Raw genomic sequence first — 14,473 nt, forward strand, 5'->3', positions numbered from 1 at the left:
AAGAGGCCAGGTAAGGGTATTAGGATTGATTGACTTGCAATTACCTAAGAAAATAAAGGGTTAAAAAGTGGCCAAACTAAAAGGGATAAACTGATGGTCTTTGATTACAATTAGGCTCTTGTTCTATCTTAAAATTATAATGTCGTTTTTCAGAATTGAGCCTGGTACAATTCTAGATGTGTGGTGGTTTTCCATATTATCCATATTGCATGGATTAGATGGACAGGTGTCAAGGTATAGCTATGTTGTTTGGACAGATGAGTATTCTTAAAACAGCTTTTGATAATCTCTACTTTGATTTGTTGGGGGTAGAAGGATAGGAGTAGTCTCCACATTCTCACTTCCAATTGATCAACCTTTGCATAAATTTTTATTTGATGGGAGGGTATTGTGTCTGAAAAAACGATTTTGAAATGTCTGGTGCAGAAATACAATATGGAATATTAAATGTTAACATTTAAAGAATACTGAACATTTGAAAATTATTTGCTATTAAAGTTATTGAAAGATAATATCATTCTTATAAGATATAAATCTGCAAGTAAATCATTAACCAGAAGCAAACATATAGAAGGAAACATTAATTAATTTTTTTTACTTTAAGGGAACAGATGCTGCTTGTGTTGCTCAGAGTCACCGAGTCTGTACTGAAGATGCCATCACAAGCATTTCTGCAATTCCAGGGGAAAAAAAATATGACTTTGGCAGGTCGACTTGCAGGACCACTTTTCCAGGCAATAAAAATAAAATAGATAGAAGATAACTAGATAAATAAATGTGGTTTTTTTTTTTTTTAATTCATTGAGTCTGTACTTGTATTACCTGGGGTAATTAAGTTAAAGATCATTTTGTAGTGAAAATCTTTTATAGAACTAAATTAAAAGTTGCCTATAAAAATAGGTTATTTGCCATACATACAAATGTTCAGTAAGAATGAAAGAAATATCAGATCATTGGGGAAAAAAGTTAAAACAGATTGAAACAGAACTTTAGCTCAGGTGGGGCATCTTTTGTTATGATTCATGCAGCAGCCAGAGAATTTCATAAATGATGGCCTGATTGTTTGCCTTATGAGTTTCCAAGTCTTTGGGCTGTTAGGAGAGAATAATTATTTGAAATTTTGTAGTAGTGAAAAAGTAGTAAATTATGATTCTTATACAGCTCTATAATATCTTGTTCACTTCTTTATTTGATGTATCAGTTGTAGTTTGATTATACAGCAGTTACATATTGTGTTTTCCAACTGACTTAAAGTTTATTATGAAAATATAAAGTTTTATGGAAAATAGAAAACCGTATTTCTTAAGGTGACATATTAAATAATATATGGATAAAGTCAAAGATAAAAACTAATTCTTGTCCATAAGTATAAATATTTAAATTATTATTTTGATATACTAGTTTGTCTAAAATTGTTATGTTTGTGGTAAAGAATTTCGTGAAACCCGTTACTTTTATTACCTAAACTACTCTTGATTTTACAGGCCCCTCTTTAAAAAAAAACCCTATTAGAAGTAACCCAGTGGTGGGGATTATTGGAATAAAGTTTTAGATAGCTATATGGATTAATGTTTTGTGATTTAAATGTTTAAAGATAGAATGGAAAGTCACTAGTTATTACTGTTTTAAACTATTAACCTTTAAATTTGTTTTTTCAAAAATTTATTTATGCAACAGAACTGGGGTATAGGACAGAGGTGTGGGGGCAGGATAAGAGGGTGTGTGTGTGTGAGAGAGAGAGAGGATTCACCAGGGAAAGAGTGGAGAGTACAACAGGCAGATGGAGTGAAATAAACTGCTGAGGGGAACACCAGACGAGACAGAGGTCTGGCGAGACAGAGGTCTGCTGTGTCTTGTACGTCATCTTCCTGGCTGGGGATTGAACTCATGCTGCAGTGGTTACAGCTTCATAGTGCTACATCTCAGCCCCTTGTGCCTACAGGGAGACCCCAATCTTTAGATTTAATGTAGAAATTTTTGTGAGTTTCCCCAGTAAAACTTGTTAGGTTAAGCTTTTGAAAACTTAGTTTTATGATTTCTTTTTCTTCCATAAGAGTGTATGTTTTTGACATATATCCATAAAATTTCATTTATTTCTACCCTCTTATGAATGTTTTTATTCTGTGATTCAGTTTATTGTAGAACACCTTTACTCTCATGTCTTTAAAATGAATTTTAAATTTATTCAGTTTACATATGATATTTCAAATACATATTTCTGTAAATACATCTCTAGGAACTTGTTTTTTGACAGTAACTGAGATTATACATGATTTTGATCTTTGATTTGGACTCATTTTGGCTTTTAGTTCAATAGCCATTAGCACAACATTTAAGGTATTTCTCTTTTTATCTTTTTATTAAAGATTTTTTTTTTAAATTTATGAAACAGCACTGGGATACAGGCCACATGTGCAAGGGCCATTGAGAGGATTCACCAGAGACAGAGTGGGGAGCAGAACAGGCTGACTGACGAAGTACACTGCTGAGGGGAGTAGCGGGTGGGTCAGGAGAGGTCTGCCACACCATGTGGATCACCTCCGGGGCAGGGATTGAACTCATGCTGAAGTGGCTTTTGCTTCTTAGTGCTGTGCTTTAACCTGCTGCGCCACCAGGGAGGACCCTAAGATGTTTCTCTTTTTAAGCAGCATTATTTCATTTAACATAAATGTAATACATATTGCATGAAGTATAGTTACAACTTTAGGAAGGTTTCAATTTTATCAAATTGTCTTGATTGTTGGAATGTTGGGATTTGTCAGCTGTTGAAATGAACTTCACAGTAGATATTAATGATTCTGTGAATTATTTTTGTAAGTATTATTACCAAGAAAAAGTTATAGGTACTTGGTGATTTAAAATTCTGCTTGATAATTGTTTTAAACTGAGTGTTTGATTTTAAACAAATTTTATTGTTATTTCTGATTGTCATTATAGACTCTTATAGTTGCCTGGATCAAAGCAAATCTAAATGTGTACATCTCCAGAGAACTTTGGGATGACTTACTTTCAGTATTGTCATCATTGACTTATTGGGAAGAGTTAGCTACTGAGTGGTCACTAACTATGGAGACACTAACTAAAGTTCTGGCTAGAAATTTATATAGTTTGGATCTCAGTGACTTGCCATTAGATAAACTGAGTGAGCAGAAGCAAAAAAAGCACAAAGGGAAAGGTAAGTTGTTTACAGAGGTAATCTGTATACATTTGTTTCAATAATTGAGTCTGGAAGCATCTCTCAAGGGAAGAAAGGAGTGGGTGATCATCATGTTTTCTCTTAATTATCCCCTCCTTCATTTACCCTAAAGGTTCAAAATTTTCAGCAAAAAAATATATTGGTACCTTCTAATTTTTCTTTATTTCAGTATAATTTTGTGAAGACATAGTGTTCTATTCATAGCTAGCTGGAGCTTAGTAAACCAGAACACCTCATATATTTTATTTTTATTAATTAACCAAAATTATTATATGTAAAATGTTCTTCCTTTCTATCAAATGTAAGGTTTTTTGGCTTTTTGTTAAAATTTATAGTGTGGTTTTGTGTTGTTTTGTTCAAAAAGAATTACTGGAAAATTATTTTGAAATCAACCTCTTAGTTTTATATAAAAACTATTCTTTGAGCATGTACTATGTATTTAATATTAGAAAGCAGGAAACAGTAACATAATGATTATATCATTAATACATGTTTTTTTAATCTTTGGTTTGTTGATTTTTCACTCATAATAATTGGTAGATAGTAATTACCTCTTAGTCATCAGTCATATTTATTATCCTACTTAATGAATTTAATAAGACTACTTTTTCCTAGACTGTTTACTTCCTAACTGGCTCATATTGCTAGATAGAGATTTTATAACTCATCCTATCCTTTTTGTACAAATGATTTATTTCTATTTTAAATCATTGGGTGGCAGATACATTATAATAGTTTGCTCTTGATGGTGATTTTTAAAAACTCTGCATCAACTTTGAATTTTTACATAAAATAAAACTCAAAAATGCCTTACAGTACACATTTTATTTTGTTACTTTATAATTCACTTGAGTAAACCTTAGAGTTTGAGGCAAGGTAGCACACATAATTTAAGTAGGCTATTAATCCGTAATAATGTGCTGAAATTAAAAACCTATATTTCTAGGTGTTGGGCATGAATTTCAGAAAGTTTCAGTTGACAAGTCATTTTCTAGAGGATGGAGTCGTGATCAGCCTGGCCAAGCTCCAATGAGACAGAGAAGTGCAACAACCACTGGTTCCCCAGGAACTGAAAAGGCGAGGAGTATAGTACGGCAAAAAACTGTTGGTATGTACTCACTCTTTTAAATGTACTACGCTTGATCTTAGCAAAGAAGTAATGTACTCTTTTTTAAATGTATGTCCTCACACAGAGTAATACATTTATAGTCCTTAATAAAATGGTGTTATTTACATATTTTTACTAACAGTTGACTTTTGTTAAAAACGTCTGTAGCAAAATCGTTTTTTTTTTTTTTTAAGTAAGCTTGGAGTTCAGTAAAATGCTATATTTTTATTCAGTAAAGATTTATTTGTATATAGTTTTGCTTATAAATATCAGTAATTTAAGCTGTTGCTTTGCAGAATTGAAGAGGTACACTGATTGGCTTAAGGAACTAAAGCTTCACTAGTATAGTTTCTAAGTGACTATACTCACAAACAAGGGCATCTAATTTTCAGTGCTACAATTATATAAGTAGATTGCTTCACAAATGTCCAGTGAGGAGTTCATTTATTCTACTGCAGACATCTGAAGCCAAGTTAGAGTCTGTTCCTACTTTCTTTGATGCATTTAAAAGATACAAGAAATTTTCTATAATCTTGGAAATAGTAACAATAGAGGAGTAATGGGAAGAATTTCTGGGCCTTTTGGACATACGGTCATTTATTATATGGTAGCGTATATTTATTGTACAAAGGACTTGTCTTACGCCTTTTCCTGTCAGATTTATTACGTGATCAAATCATAGGGAAGAAGTGCTGCAATGAAAAACAAGAGGACTTAATCTTAACCTCTGTTTTGCAAAGTGGCTAGATAATCTTGAACAATCTACTGAAGTTTATTTAACTCACCTGTAAAGTGGGAGCTAATACCTCACATGCCTAAAGCAAAATCACTTGAAATTATTTTCAGCTATACAACTTATTATTCTGTGGAATAATAACTGTCTTTGAGAGTATGTATGCTTAATGGTAATCAGTAAAAAACAATATGAACTTTTAAGAAATTTATGACCATTGTTTCAAGGATATGTCTTCTATAAAATGATGGGTTCTGTTGTATTAAGAATCATAGTTCTGTAGTAAGGCAAATACTAGAAAGAAAAGAAAAATTAATGATTTTTAAAAATTAAAGAGCTTGCTTAGTTTTATTAAATCCTTCAAAAGAAATTTTTTTAATGAAGCAGTTTGTAAACATTAAATGCTCCCCTACAGGAAATACTGAAAGGAAAGCTCTTTGTAATTTGAAGAAATTTCCCAAAGGATAGAGCAAGGAAATAGCACAGTAAAATAAAAATCAAAGTGTAAGTAACAAACCATCATGTATTATTAATCACTCAATATAAATGGGCTGAATTCACCAATCAAAATGCTCAAAGTAACTGATTATATTAGAAAACAAATTCAACTTTCTGCTATCTCCAGGAAATACACCTACAAAAAAACCAGAGGCTTAGCGTAATAGTTTGGAACACAATCTTATATGAAATAATTCCCTAAAGATGACAAGGCGAGCCATACTTATATCAGATAAAATAGACTTCCAGCTAAAAAAAATATCAAGATAGGAATTATATTATTATTAAAGAATCAATACATCAGGAAGAGATAATACTCGTCAATATATGTGGACTAAAGAAACACCAGAATATATAAAGCAGTTATTAACAGATCTAAAAACAGACTTTGACAGCAACACAACTATGGTAGGGGACTTCAAAATCCCTCTTGTATCAGTAGATTGATAACCCAGACAGAAATGACCCAAGGAAGCAAGACTTAAACAAGGAATTAAACTAGAGGTACTTAATTTTTAAGGGGCACTATACCCCCAAGAAAGCTGAGTACACATTCTTCTCAAATTACACAGGGACTTTCTTGAGATTACATACATACTGGGTTATAAGACAAATGTCAGAAAATTCAAGATGATTGAAATCATATCAGGTATCTTCTCTAAACCTAAATCTTCCTTTAAATCATTTTATTAATGGTTTCAACTTAGAAATAACCACAAAAAGAAAGCAGGAAAACCTCAAATATTTGTACACGAAACATGCTACTTAGTGACTACTGAGTTAACAATGAAATCAAAGGAAAAATTAAAAATACCTGGAGACAGAGATGAAGACATGACCTGTATACACTACGAGATAAGTATTAAGAGGGTAATACAGTAGGAACACAGGACTACCTCAAGAAATTAGATCTAAATTAAATAATCTAATCTTATGACTGAAGGACATAGGAAATGAAGAACAGAAGCTGTTAGAAGGAAAGACAATTAAAAATATACTTGTAGTAGTGGAAATAGTAATTAATCAGAAAGATAGTCCAAAAGATCAGTGACTCCTAAAACTGGTTCTTTGAAAGGATAAAATAATCCCAAACCACTACCTAGACTCAGAAAACAAAAGAAGAAAGCTAATAGAATCAGAAACAAAAGAGAAGTTACTCAGAAATAGAGTATTATAAGACTGGTGAGAACATTTTCATGTCAGTAAATCAGAAAATCATGAAGAATTGCAAATTCTCAGAAGCATGCACCCTCCCAAAACTGAATCAGAAAGAAAAAGAAAACCTGAACTAACCAGTTACACGGTTACAATCTAAAAAATTTAAAGTGTCACCCAAATCAAAAGTTCAGGAATAGATGGTTTCACTAGTGAGTTCTACCGAACTTTAATTGAAAAACTAATACCTATATCCCTAAATCATATATAGTGTTATGAAAACAATGTTACCTCAATAAAAAATAAGCAAACTTTTAGTTAAAAATTATTTTTTCATAACTATCTTCTGCTTATAAAATCAACAGAATTATGTTGATTTATGTCAAGTAGGAAAAGTAAAAAAATATAAGAACATTGATGAATTAAAATTAATGTAATTTTTAGAGATTTTGATTTAGAGTAACTTTGAAATTCTTGGGGAGACCGTGATTACAGATGACATGCCTTTATATTTGTATTACTTTTACTGAAAAATATTTGTGGTTTTAGAAAGGTATAGTTCTTTTGAGGATTAAGAGTTTTGTTTTTCTTAAAACTTGAGGTAAATTCCTTTAATTACAGAACTCATTTATGCTTAGTATGGAAAAGTTTAATGAAACATACTTATTAGCTATAGCTAGCTAGTGAGCAGTCATTGGCAACATGTTGGTGTGTTTCTTATTATTCTTGAAAAAAAAATGGTAAAAATGTTAAACATTCTTTTCTGATTATGATTACTTTCTGGTACCTATGTCAAAATAATCTTGAATGGCGTGTTCATTGAACTAACCTGTCAAAAGTTACATTAAAAGTTTTCTTATAAAAGATGTCTGCATAAAGTTCAAAAATACTAAAAGAGACAGAAGTTAAATTAGAATATTTTTAGCTACATATTTTTTTCAATTTTTAAAATTGAAAAATTGTTTATATCCTTAGTACATGAACATAGTCAAATATTCAATATATAATATATATTCAATATATAATAAAATGAAGTACATTTTACTTAGTACATTGTCACTTATTCCTCACTAGTTCCCAGTTCACTTCCTCAGGGACAACCACCATCACCAATTTCTTGGGCATTCTTCTAAAAATATGTAATGCATAGACAGAGATGTGGCATAATGTGTATATGATGAGCCATGGCTTTTACAAATTTGAATGAAAGTTTTTATGTATTCACATGAAAACAGTGTTCTAAGCATTGAGGATACAGGTGTGACAAAATAACAAGCATTGATGTTCACAGTTCTTGTGATGGGGACACAAATGATAAATACATAAACAGGAGGTAGGAGGTACTACAAAGAAAAGTAAAACAGAATAAGGAACTAAAGGTTACTAGGGTGGGGAAATGGAAGTCAGCAAAGTCCTACTTAATCAAAAGTTGTAACAACAGAAGTATGGGGGGTAGGGGGTGTAGGGAAGCACAGAAGCCAGAAGAAAGTGATAAGGTATTTCAAGGAAGAATGGTTTAGTCAGCAGGATAAATGTAAAAGCCCTGGAGCAGGAGTGTCCTTGGGTATTTAAAGGTAAAGAGTAGGGAAGTCAGGGTGAACTCATTGTAAATTAAGGAAGGAAGAAAATACTTGGAAATGAAATCAAACTATAATGGTATAGTATAAAGGTGATTACTATTAGAACATGTTAAACTTCTTGTATCAGATAGCATTATGTGGAATGTATCATAATTTATCTTGCATCCAGATTTATGATTTTGTGCTCTTGATAATGGTAGAGTACATACTTAGGTGCACTTCTGTGCTGTATGCTCTATAGGTAAGTAGATCTATAGGTTAAATCTTAGAATTTGAATTAAATTACATTTAAGACAATGAAATACCACTGCACACCTACTGGATGGCTAACATCCAAAACGCTGATTAGCACTAAATGTTGACAGGGATATGGAAAAACAGTCACTTCTTTGCTTGTGGGAAACAAAATGTACAGCCACTTTAGAAAACAGTTTGGTAGGTTCTTACAAAATTCAGTATACTGTTACCATAGCATTCAGTTATCTGTGATATTTACCTAGAGAAAATGAAAACACCTATCCACACAAACACCTGTACAGGTATTTGTAGGACTTTATTCATAATTGTCAAAACTTGGAAGCAACCATGATATCCTTCAGTGGGTAAATGTTTTAACAAACTGGTATCTTTGAGGAGGGGTAAATAGTTGGGGCACAGAGGATTTTTAGAACTGTGTAACTGTTAGCATCATTGGAGTGGTATATATGTCATTTTGCATTTGTTAGCAACGGTATAGCAGTATTGGCTTCATAGTACAAACGTATAGTACATTTACTAATGTACTGTAGTAAATGTGCTGTAGCAATTTAGAAAGTTAATATTTGAAGAAATAAAGGGACTGGTAAATTCATATATTGAAAATCTTTTTGCACTTGTTGCTCACTTTTTCTATAAATATAAAACTTTTTTAAAAAACAAGCTAATTTTAAAATCATTATGAACAAAGATAATTTAGAACTTTGAATAACTTCAGATTTACTTGCAAACATTTACTTTCTAAAGTTTGTATCATTCTCCATTTCTTAATTTTATGACTTGTATTTGGAAAAATAGTTTATTTTTTTATGCATACTAGAACTGGAGTATAGGCCAGAGGTGTACAGAGTAAGACGATACACTAGAGATAGAGTGGGAACTGAACAGGTGATTCTACGAAAATCCACTGCTAAGGGGAGCAGCAGGTAAGACAGGAGAGGTCTGCTGCACCATGTGGGCCAACTCCCTGGCCAGGGATCAAACTCATGCTACAGTGGCTGACCATAGCTTGGTTGAATAGCTCTGAGACTTTCATCCCTGTGCTAACAGGGAGGCCCCAGTACTATTTCCTTAACCCACATTTGTCTTTGGTGCAGTATTTCTTTTGATTGTGGATCTGATTCCTCTCTTTGGAATCAGACTTTGAGCTGCCCCCCATTGACTTTGAGCTGCCCTGTAGAGTAACAGTGTAGGTGACTTTTTAAGACAAATTTAAACAACTTTTTAAACTAGTGAGCTAAAATGATAAAAGCACCTTGGTATCCTTACAATTCATGAGGACATGATATAGTTTATTGAGAAATTTAGAGTTAGTAATTTTATTATATGGTATTCAAATTCTTGTTTTATTGGTTGCTTTCTAGAATTTTCAAGTAGGAATTCTGCTAAGAATTTATTTTTCTCTTAAATATAAAGCAACTTGTCATGATTGCTTCAACAGCACTAAAATGGGATTGATGAAACATGATATTTTAAAAGATATTTCTGCATATGGTCAGAACTGCATATCTAATGTGATTTTTTTATAAAGAGAAATATGAATATGTAAACATATGGAAATGAAATAAGGACAAAGTTAACTTTCTCTTATTTATTTTATGTTTGTGTACTTTTAATGATCTATAACATTTGTTTTCCCTTCTAATTTTGGGATTACACTTTCATGTGTGACATAATTCACTCATTCTCTACCAAAACTCTAGTGGTACTACTTTTGGTAGTATATTTTCCTATACCCAGTCACCTACCTTCAATTTTTCCTCTACTTTCTCCCCAAATTCCTCTGGAACCATTGTGTTTTTCTAAGTAAGGAATTATTTTTAGTATAATCATCTCAAGAACCATCCATTTTTGTCCCCAAAGGTACTATTTCTTCTTTTAAATAGTTGAGTAGTATTCCATTGAGTATATATTCCACAATGTCATTACCCAGTCATATGATGAAGGTTGGTTCTATGCCATGGCTATTGTGACTAATGCTATCAACATAGGAATGTATAAATCTTTTTGTATTACAATTTTCATATTATTTTGTCCTTCATGATTTCTTATGTTAGAAATTCTGGAATAAAGATTTCAATTTTTGCTAGTGTGTATGTTTTATGGTCCAAGGTAAATTTATGTGGCGTGCATCTATTTTTCTTTACTTGTTTTAGAGAAGAGTAAAGATAAGAAATCTTCAAAAATTGGTATGTTTATAGGCTTGAAGATTTGTTTTTTCTTTTTGGTAGTGTATTTTCCTCAATACCCTACTGTGTATTACATCTTATTACTTAAGAAGAACATTGATGTATGTGACTTAATATATTTGGCAGTAGAATGTAAGTGGAAGACCTATTATTGATTGAAGTAATTTTCTGTAATGAGTTGCACAACTGTGACATATTTATGACAAATTTTCAGGTGTGCATGAAATTTTGCAGTGTTTTATCAAATGTAGTAGTATATTTTTGAAAAATTTACTCAGGATTGTAAGAAATTTAATGCCATGCAAATACAAAAAACATTTCAAGAGAAATGCTGAAGTTTTTTCTTCAAGTTGGTGATGGGAAAGAAGTATCAGAAGGAATTATCTTCTACGAATTATTTAACACCTGGGAAACTAAATCAAAGAATCTTTCTATGGAATCTAATTAAAAAAATTGTTTAAGTTTTAAATGAGATATCTCAAAAAATAACATCTCATTAAGAGTGTACATGATCTTTTTTTATGTGTTAGGAAATAGCACTTTCAGGATTTGCCTAGGTGTGTTTTCTAACATTTTAATCTTTAAATCAAACTAACTTTTATTTCAAACTGGATTATAAAATTGTTGATCACTTTTACAAGAAAGTGAAATATGAATAAGATCAGATTCTAACTTTTTATATACAGGTTTTAATTTTAAAATACAATTATCTTGAATACATTATCTGGCAAGCCATACACTGGAAGCAGACTGTTGCCATTTTCTTGATATAGTCTAATCTTCCATGATTTGTTACACATAAAACTGATCTTAAAGTATCCCTTAAAGTTAAAGGAACAGTTGGAGGAAATGAAAGTTTTAATAGTAAATTGCAGCCAGGTTCCAAAGGCTAAGGAATTTAGGTACTAGGGAACCAAGTGTTTCTAGTAACCAGGAAAAGCCATGATTTTTGAATTGATGATAACATTAATACAAGTTTTTGAAAAATCATCTTTTTGTCAATTATGATTATGCGGCACATAGTATTTAGTTAACTGTTTTTTAGTTTTCTGTATGTTCACAACTAAAACCTTTGTCTTTAAAGTAATTGTGCTAGGCTGCCCAAATACAGGTACTCTTTCAGTAAAGATTTTTCAGCTCCTGTATGCCAGACACTAGGAATATCAAAAAGAAAAAAGAATCTAGTTCTTCCATTTGGAATGTTAGGGGCTAATTTAGAAAACACACAATCCGCTAAAAATAAAGTTGGCAAAAGCAGGAATTTTATTCATTTCTGTTCTGCTAGTAAGGAGGTCAAAAAACTTCGCAGATGAGATGACATTTTGTATTGAGGAATTTGTCAGAAAAAAAAGGAAAACTTTGTGAAAAAGGAATAGTAAAAAATTCTGAATGACACAAGTAAAAGGAACAGTTAGAGGAAATGAAAGTTTCAATAGTAAATTGCAGCCAGCTTCCAAAGGCTAAGGAATTTAGGTACTAGGGAACCATGTGTTTCTAGTAACCAGGAAAAGCCATGATTTTTGAATTGATGATAACATTAATAAATAAGTGTATATATGTGTGTATAATGGCACTACTACATTGGGTATTATTTATGTCGTCTGTTCATGTATGACAATACAAGTAACTTCATTTATTCAAGAATCCTTAAACTAAAAATTAAGTTTAAAATGTTTGCGAAGTATGAACTTGATTCTTTGTAGCTGAACTAAAATTTGTCTTTACCTATTGAGAAATTACCAAAACAACTGGAAATGCAATTTAAAGATGGAATCCAGTTTTTATTGAATAATGCTTAAGATTTGAATAAGCATAAATTTGTTTTTTCTCAAGAACTTAAATTTTCATGTTGATTGAAAATTCTATTTTCTATAAATATTTCTACTTCAATTTTAGAAGTAGTACCATTACACATGAGTGTAAGTAAGAAATGATTTGATTAAGCATTCTTTTCCTATCAGAAAAAATACTAACCATGAGATTCAATCCTTTAGATTTGAATTTCACAAAATTTTCTAAATAATGCCTATGACTTTGAAACTTTATTAGGGAAGACTATGGAAAGTAGGAATGATTTGTTCTTGGAATTCAGCTTCACTAAGAAGACTCAGAATTGCCTAGAGAAATTTCCAAATACGGTACCAAAAATTTCTTTGAACTAATAATGCTGAGTTCTTTTCACTCAATGAACTTTTCAACCATTGGTTTTGAGAATATAGTGCTAATTAAAGTATCTGATGTTTTTAATGCTGTATCATTGTAACGGCTAATAATAAGTAGTATTCTCCTGCTTTATACCAAAAAATTTGTTTTCAAATGTCATGTGTTCTCTGATTTCTTACAGCTTGCCAGTATTTGCTGTGCTGAAATGTTTTAATTTTGAATTCCTTCTTTATATCTTTTAGTTTTCTCTGTTGCTGCTTTTTCTGTGACACGAGCCTTTCATTATAGTCACTCTTCTTTTTTCCTTCCCCACTTCTTTCTTTTCCTTTTTTAAAGCCATGAGAAGCCGATCCATTGGTGAATGTGCTCTGCCATCGGCCTATATACGCAGTGCTAAAAGTGCTCCTGTTCTGATCCATACTTCCAAACCCTTCTTGCCTGATATTGTTCTCACTCCCCTTTCTGATGAGCTTTCAGGTAGTGCCACCTCTGCTAATTTCTGCTCCACCTTTTTCACTTTTTAATCCTTTTGCTTTCAAATTTTGCTTAATCAAATAAACTCTTCAAAGTTAATTTCATTGGGGGAGGTATGGGAAATTGGATAAGTGGCTGAGAAATGAACATTTTGAGTTATTTGAACTCTAATGCTATCCTTGCAGTTCATTCTGGAAGTGCTAAGTTTAGTGCTGTGCCAATGTCCAATATTTTTGGTTATAAATGACTAACTTGATGTTTTTCTTCTCAGTGGCTAAAAATAGTACATATTCATATCATTATTGATAGCTTACAAAAATAAAGACTTAGAAGCTAAAAATCAGAGCCTTAACTTTTAATTTCCTATTGTTTTAACAAACAATATGGTAAATCTTACAAAATACACTTTCTATAGTAATGAAACTGAGGGAATTCAGTAATAGAGGAAAGTATATAATATAAAAGTTGATTTGGATTAAGTCTTTGCCTTTGTATTTTCATTAGGTTATAATTATACATAGCATTCTAAAGTTAAGTAAAGAAACTATTGTGTGATACCCCAGTTTTCCAATTTTGCCTTAGGTCCTTGATGACCAGTGCTAGGATGGTATCTTTAGTAAGGTTTAAACATCATATAGTAAAATGCATAGATCCTGAGTTTTCCCCTTATTAACTGTCAACCCAAACAAAATAGAGAATATTTTCATTGCTCCCCAAACATAGTGACATTTTCAAATTGGTACCTTCCTGTCCCCCAACTACTTTTTGGTTAATACCACTAAGATTAATGTTTTCTCTGCTTTTTAAAGCTTTGCATGATTAAGTCATAACATGTCTTTTATACAGAAGTAAATTTTGTATTGAGTTTAATTACTATTCTGCTAGCTCAAGGAAACTTAGTCTTACATTCTTAGGTACTTTTCCTATTACTCACCTTAGGAGTGTTTCCTTGACATTGCCACATTTGGTGAAGTTACTGATACTTCTGTTCGGAATGAACTCTAGACTAATTGCATTTTATTTTTATAAAGTGATACTTCAGTTGAAGTTCCCTTTCATCACTCATAAACTCGGGGGGTAGTGGTGGTACGTAATTGAGAGTTAAAGATAATTTTGTGTTTG

General features: G+C 31.7%; 1 protein-coding gene across 8 annotated transcripts in view; it reads left to right on the top strand.

Annotated features, from left to right (window-relative positions):
• RALGAPA1 (Ral GTPase activating protein, alpha subunit 1 (catalytic)) overlaps window positions 1–14,473 on the top strand; it is a 207,467-nt gene that overhangs the window by 63,833 nt on the left and 129,161 nt on the right. For 6 of the 8 annotated variants that reach the window (XM_012724483.1, XM_012724485.1, XM_012724488.1 and 3 more), the window contains exons 14-17: window positions 605–734; window positions 2,938–3,175; window positions 4,143–4,304; window positions 13,214–13,354. In XM_012724483.1, coding sequence (XP_012579937.1) covers window positions 605–734; window positions 2,938–3,175; window positions 4,143–4,304; window positions 13,214–13,354 — 671 coding nt within the window. The remainder of the gene's footprint in view (window positions 1–604; window positions 735–2,937; window positions 3,176–4,142; window positions 4,305–13,213; window positions 13,355–14,473) is intronic. The other 2 variants (XM_012724486.1, XM_012724489.1) reach the window with 1 other exon arrangement.

Source organism: Condylura cristata, unplaced genomic scaffold (genome assembly GCF_000260355.1).
Source record: "Condylura cristata isolate star-nosed mole 26May11 unplaced genomic scaffold, ConCri1.0 scaffold00013, whole genome shotgun sequence".
NCBI classification, from domain to species: Eukaryota; Metazoa; Chordata; class Mammalia; order Eulipotyphla; family Talpidae; genus Condylura; species Condylura cristata.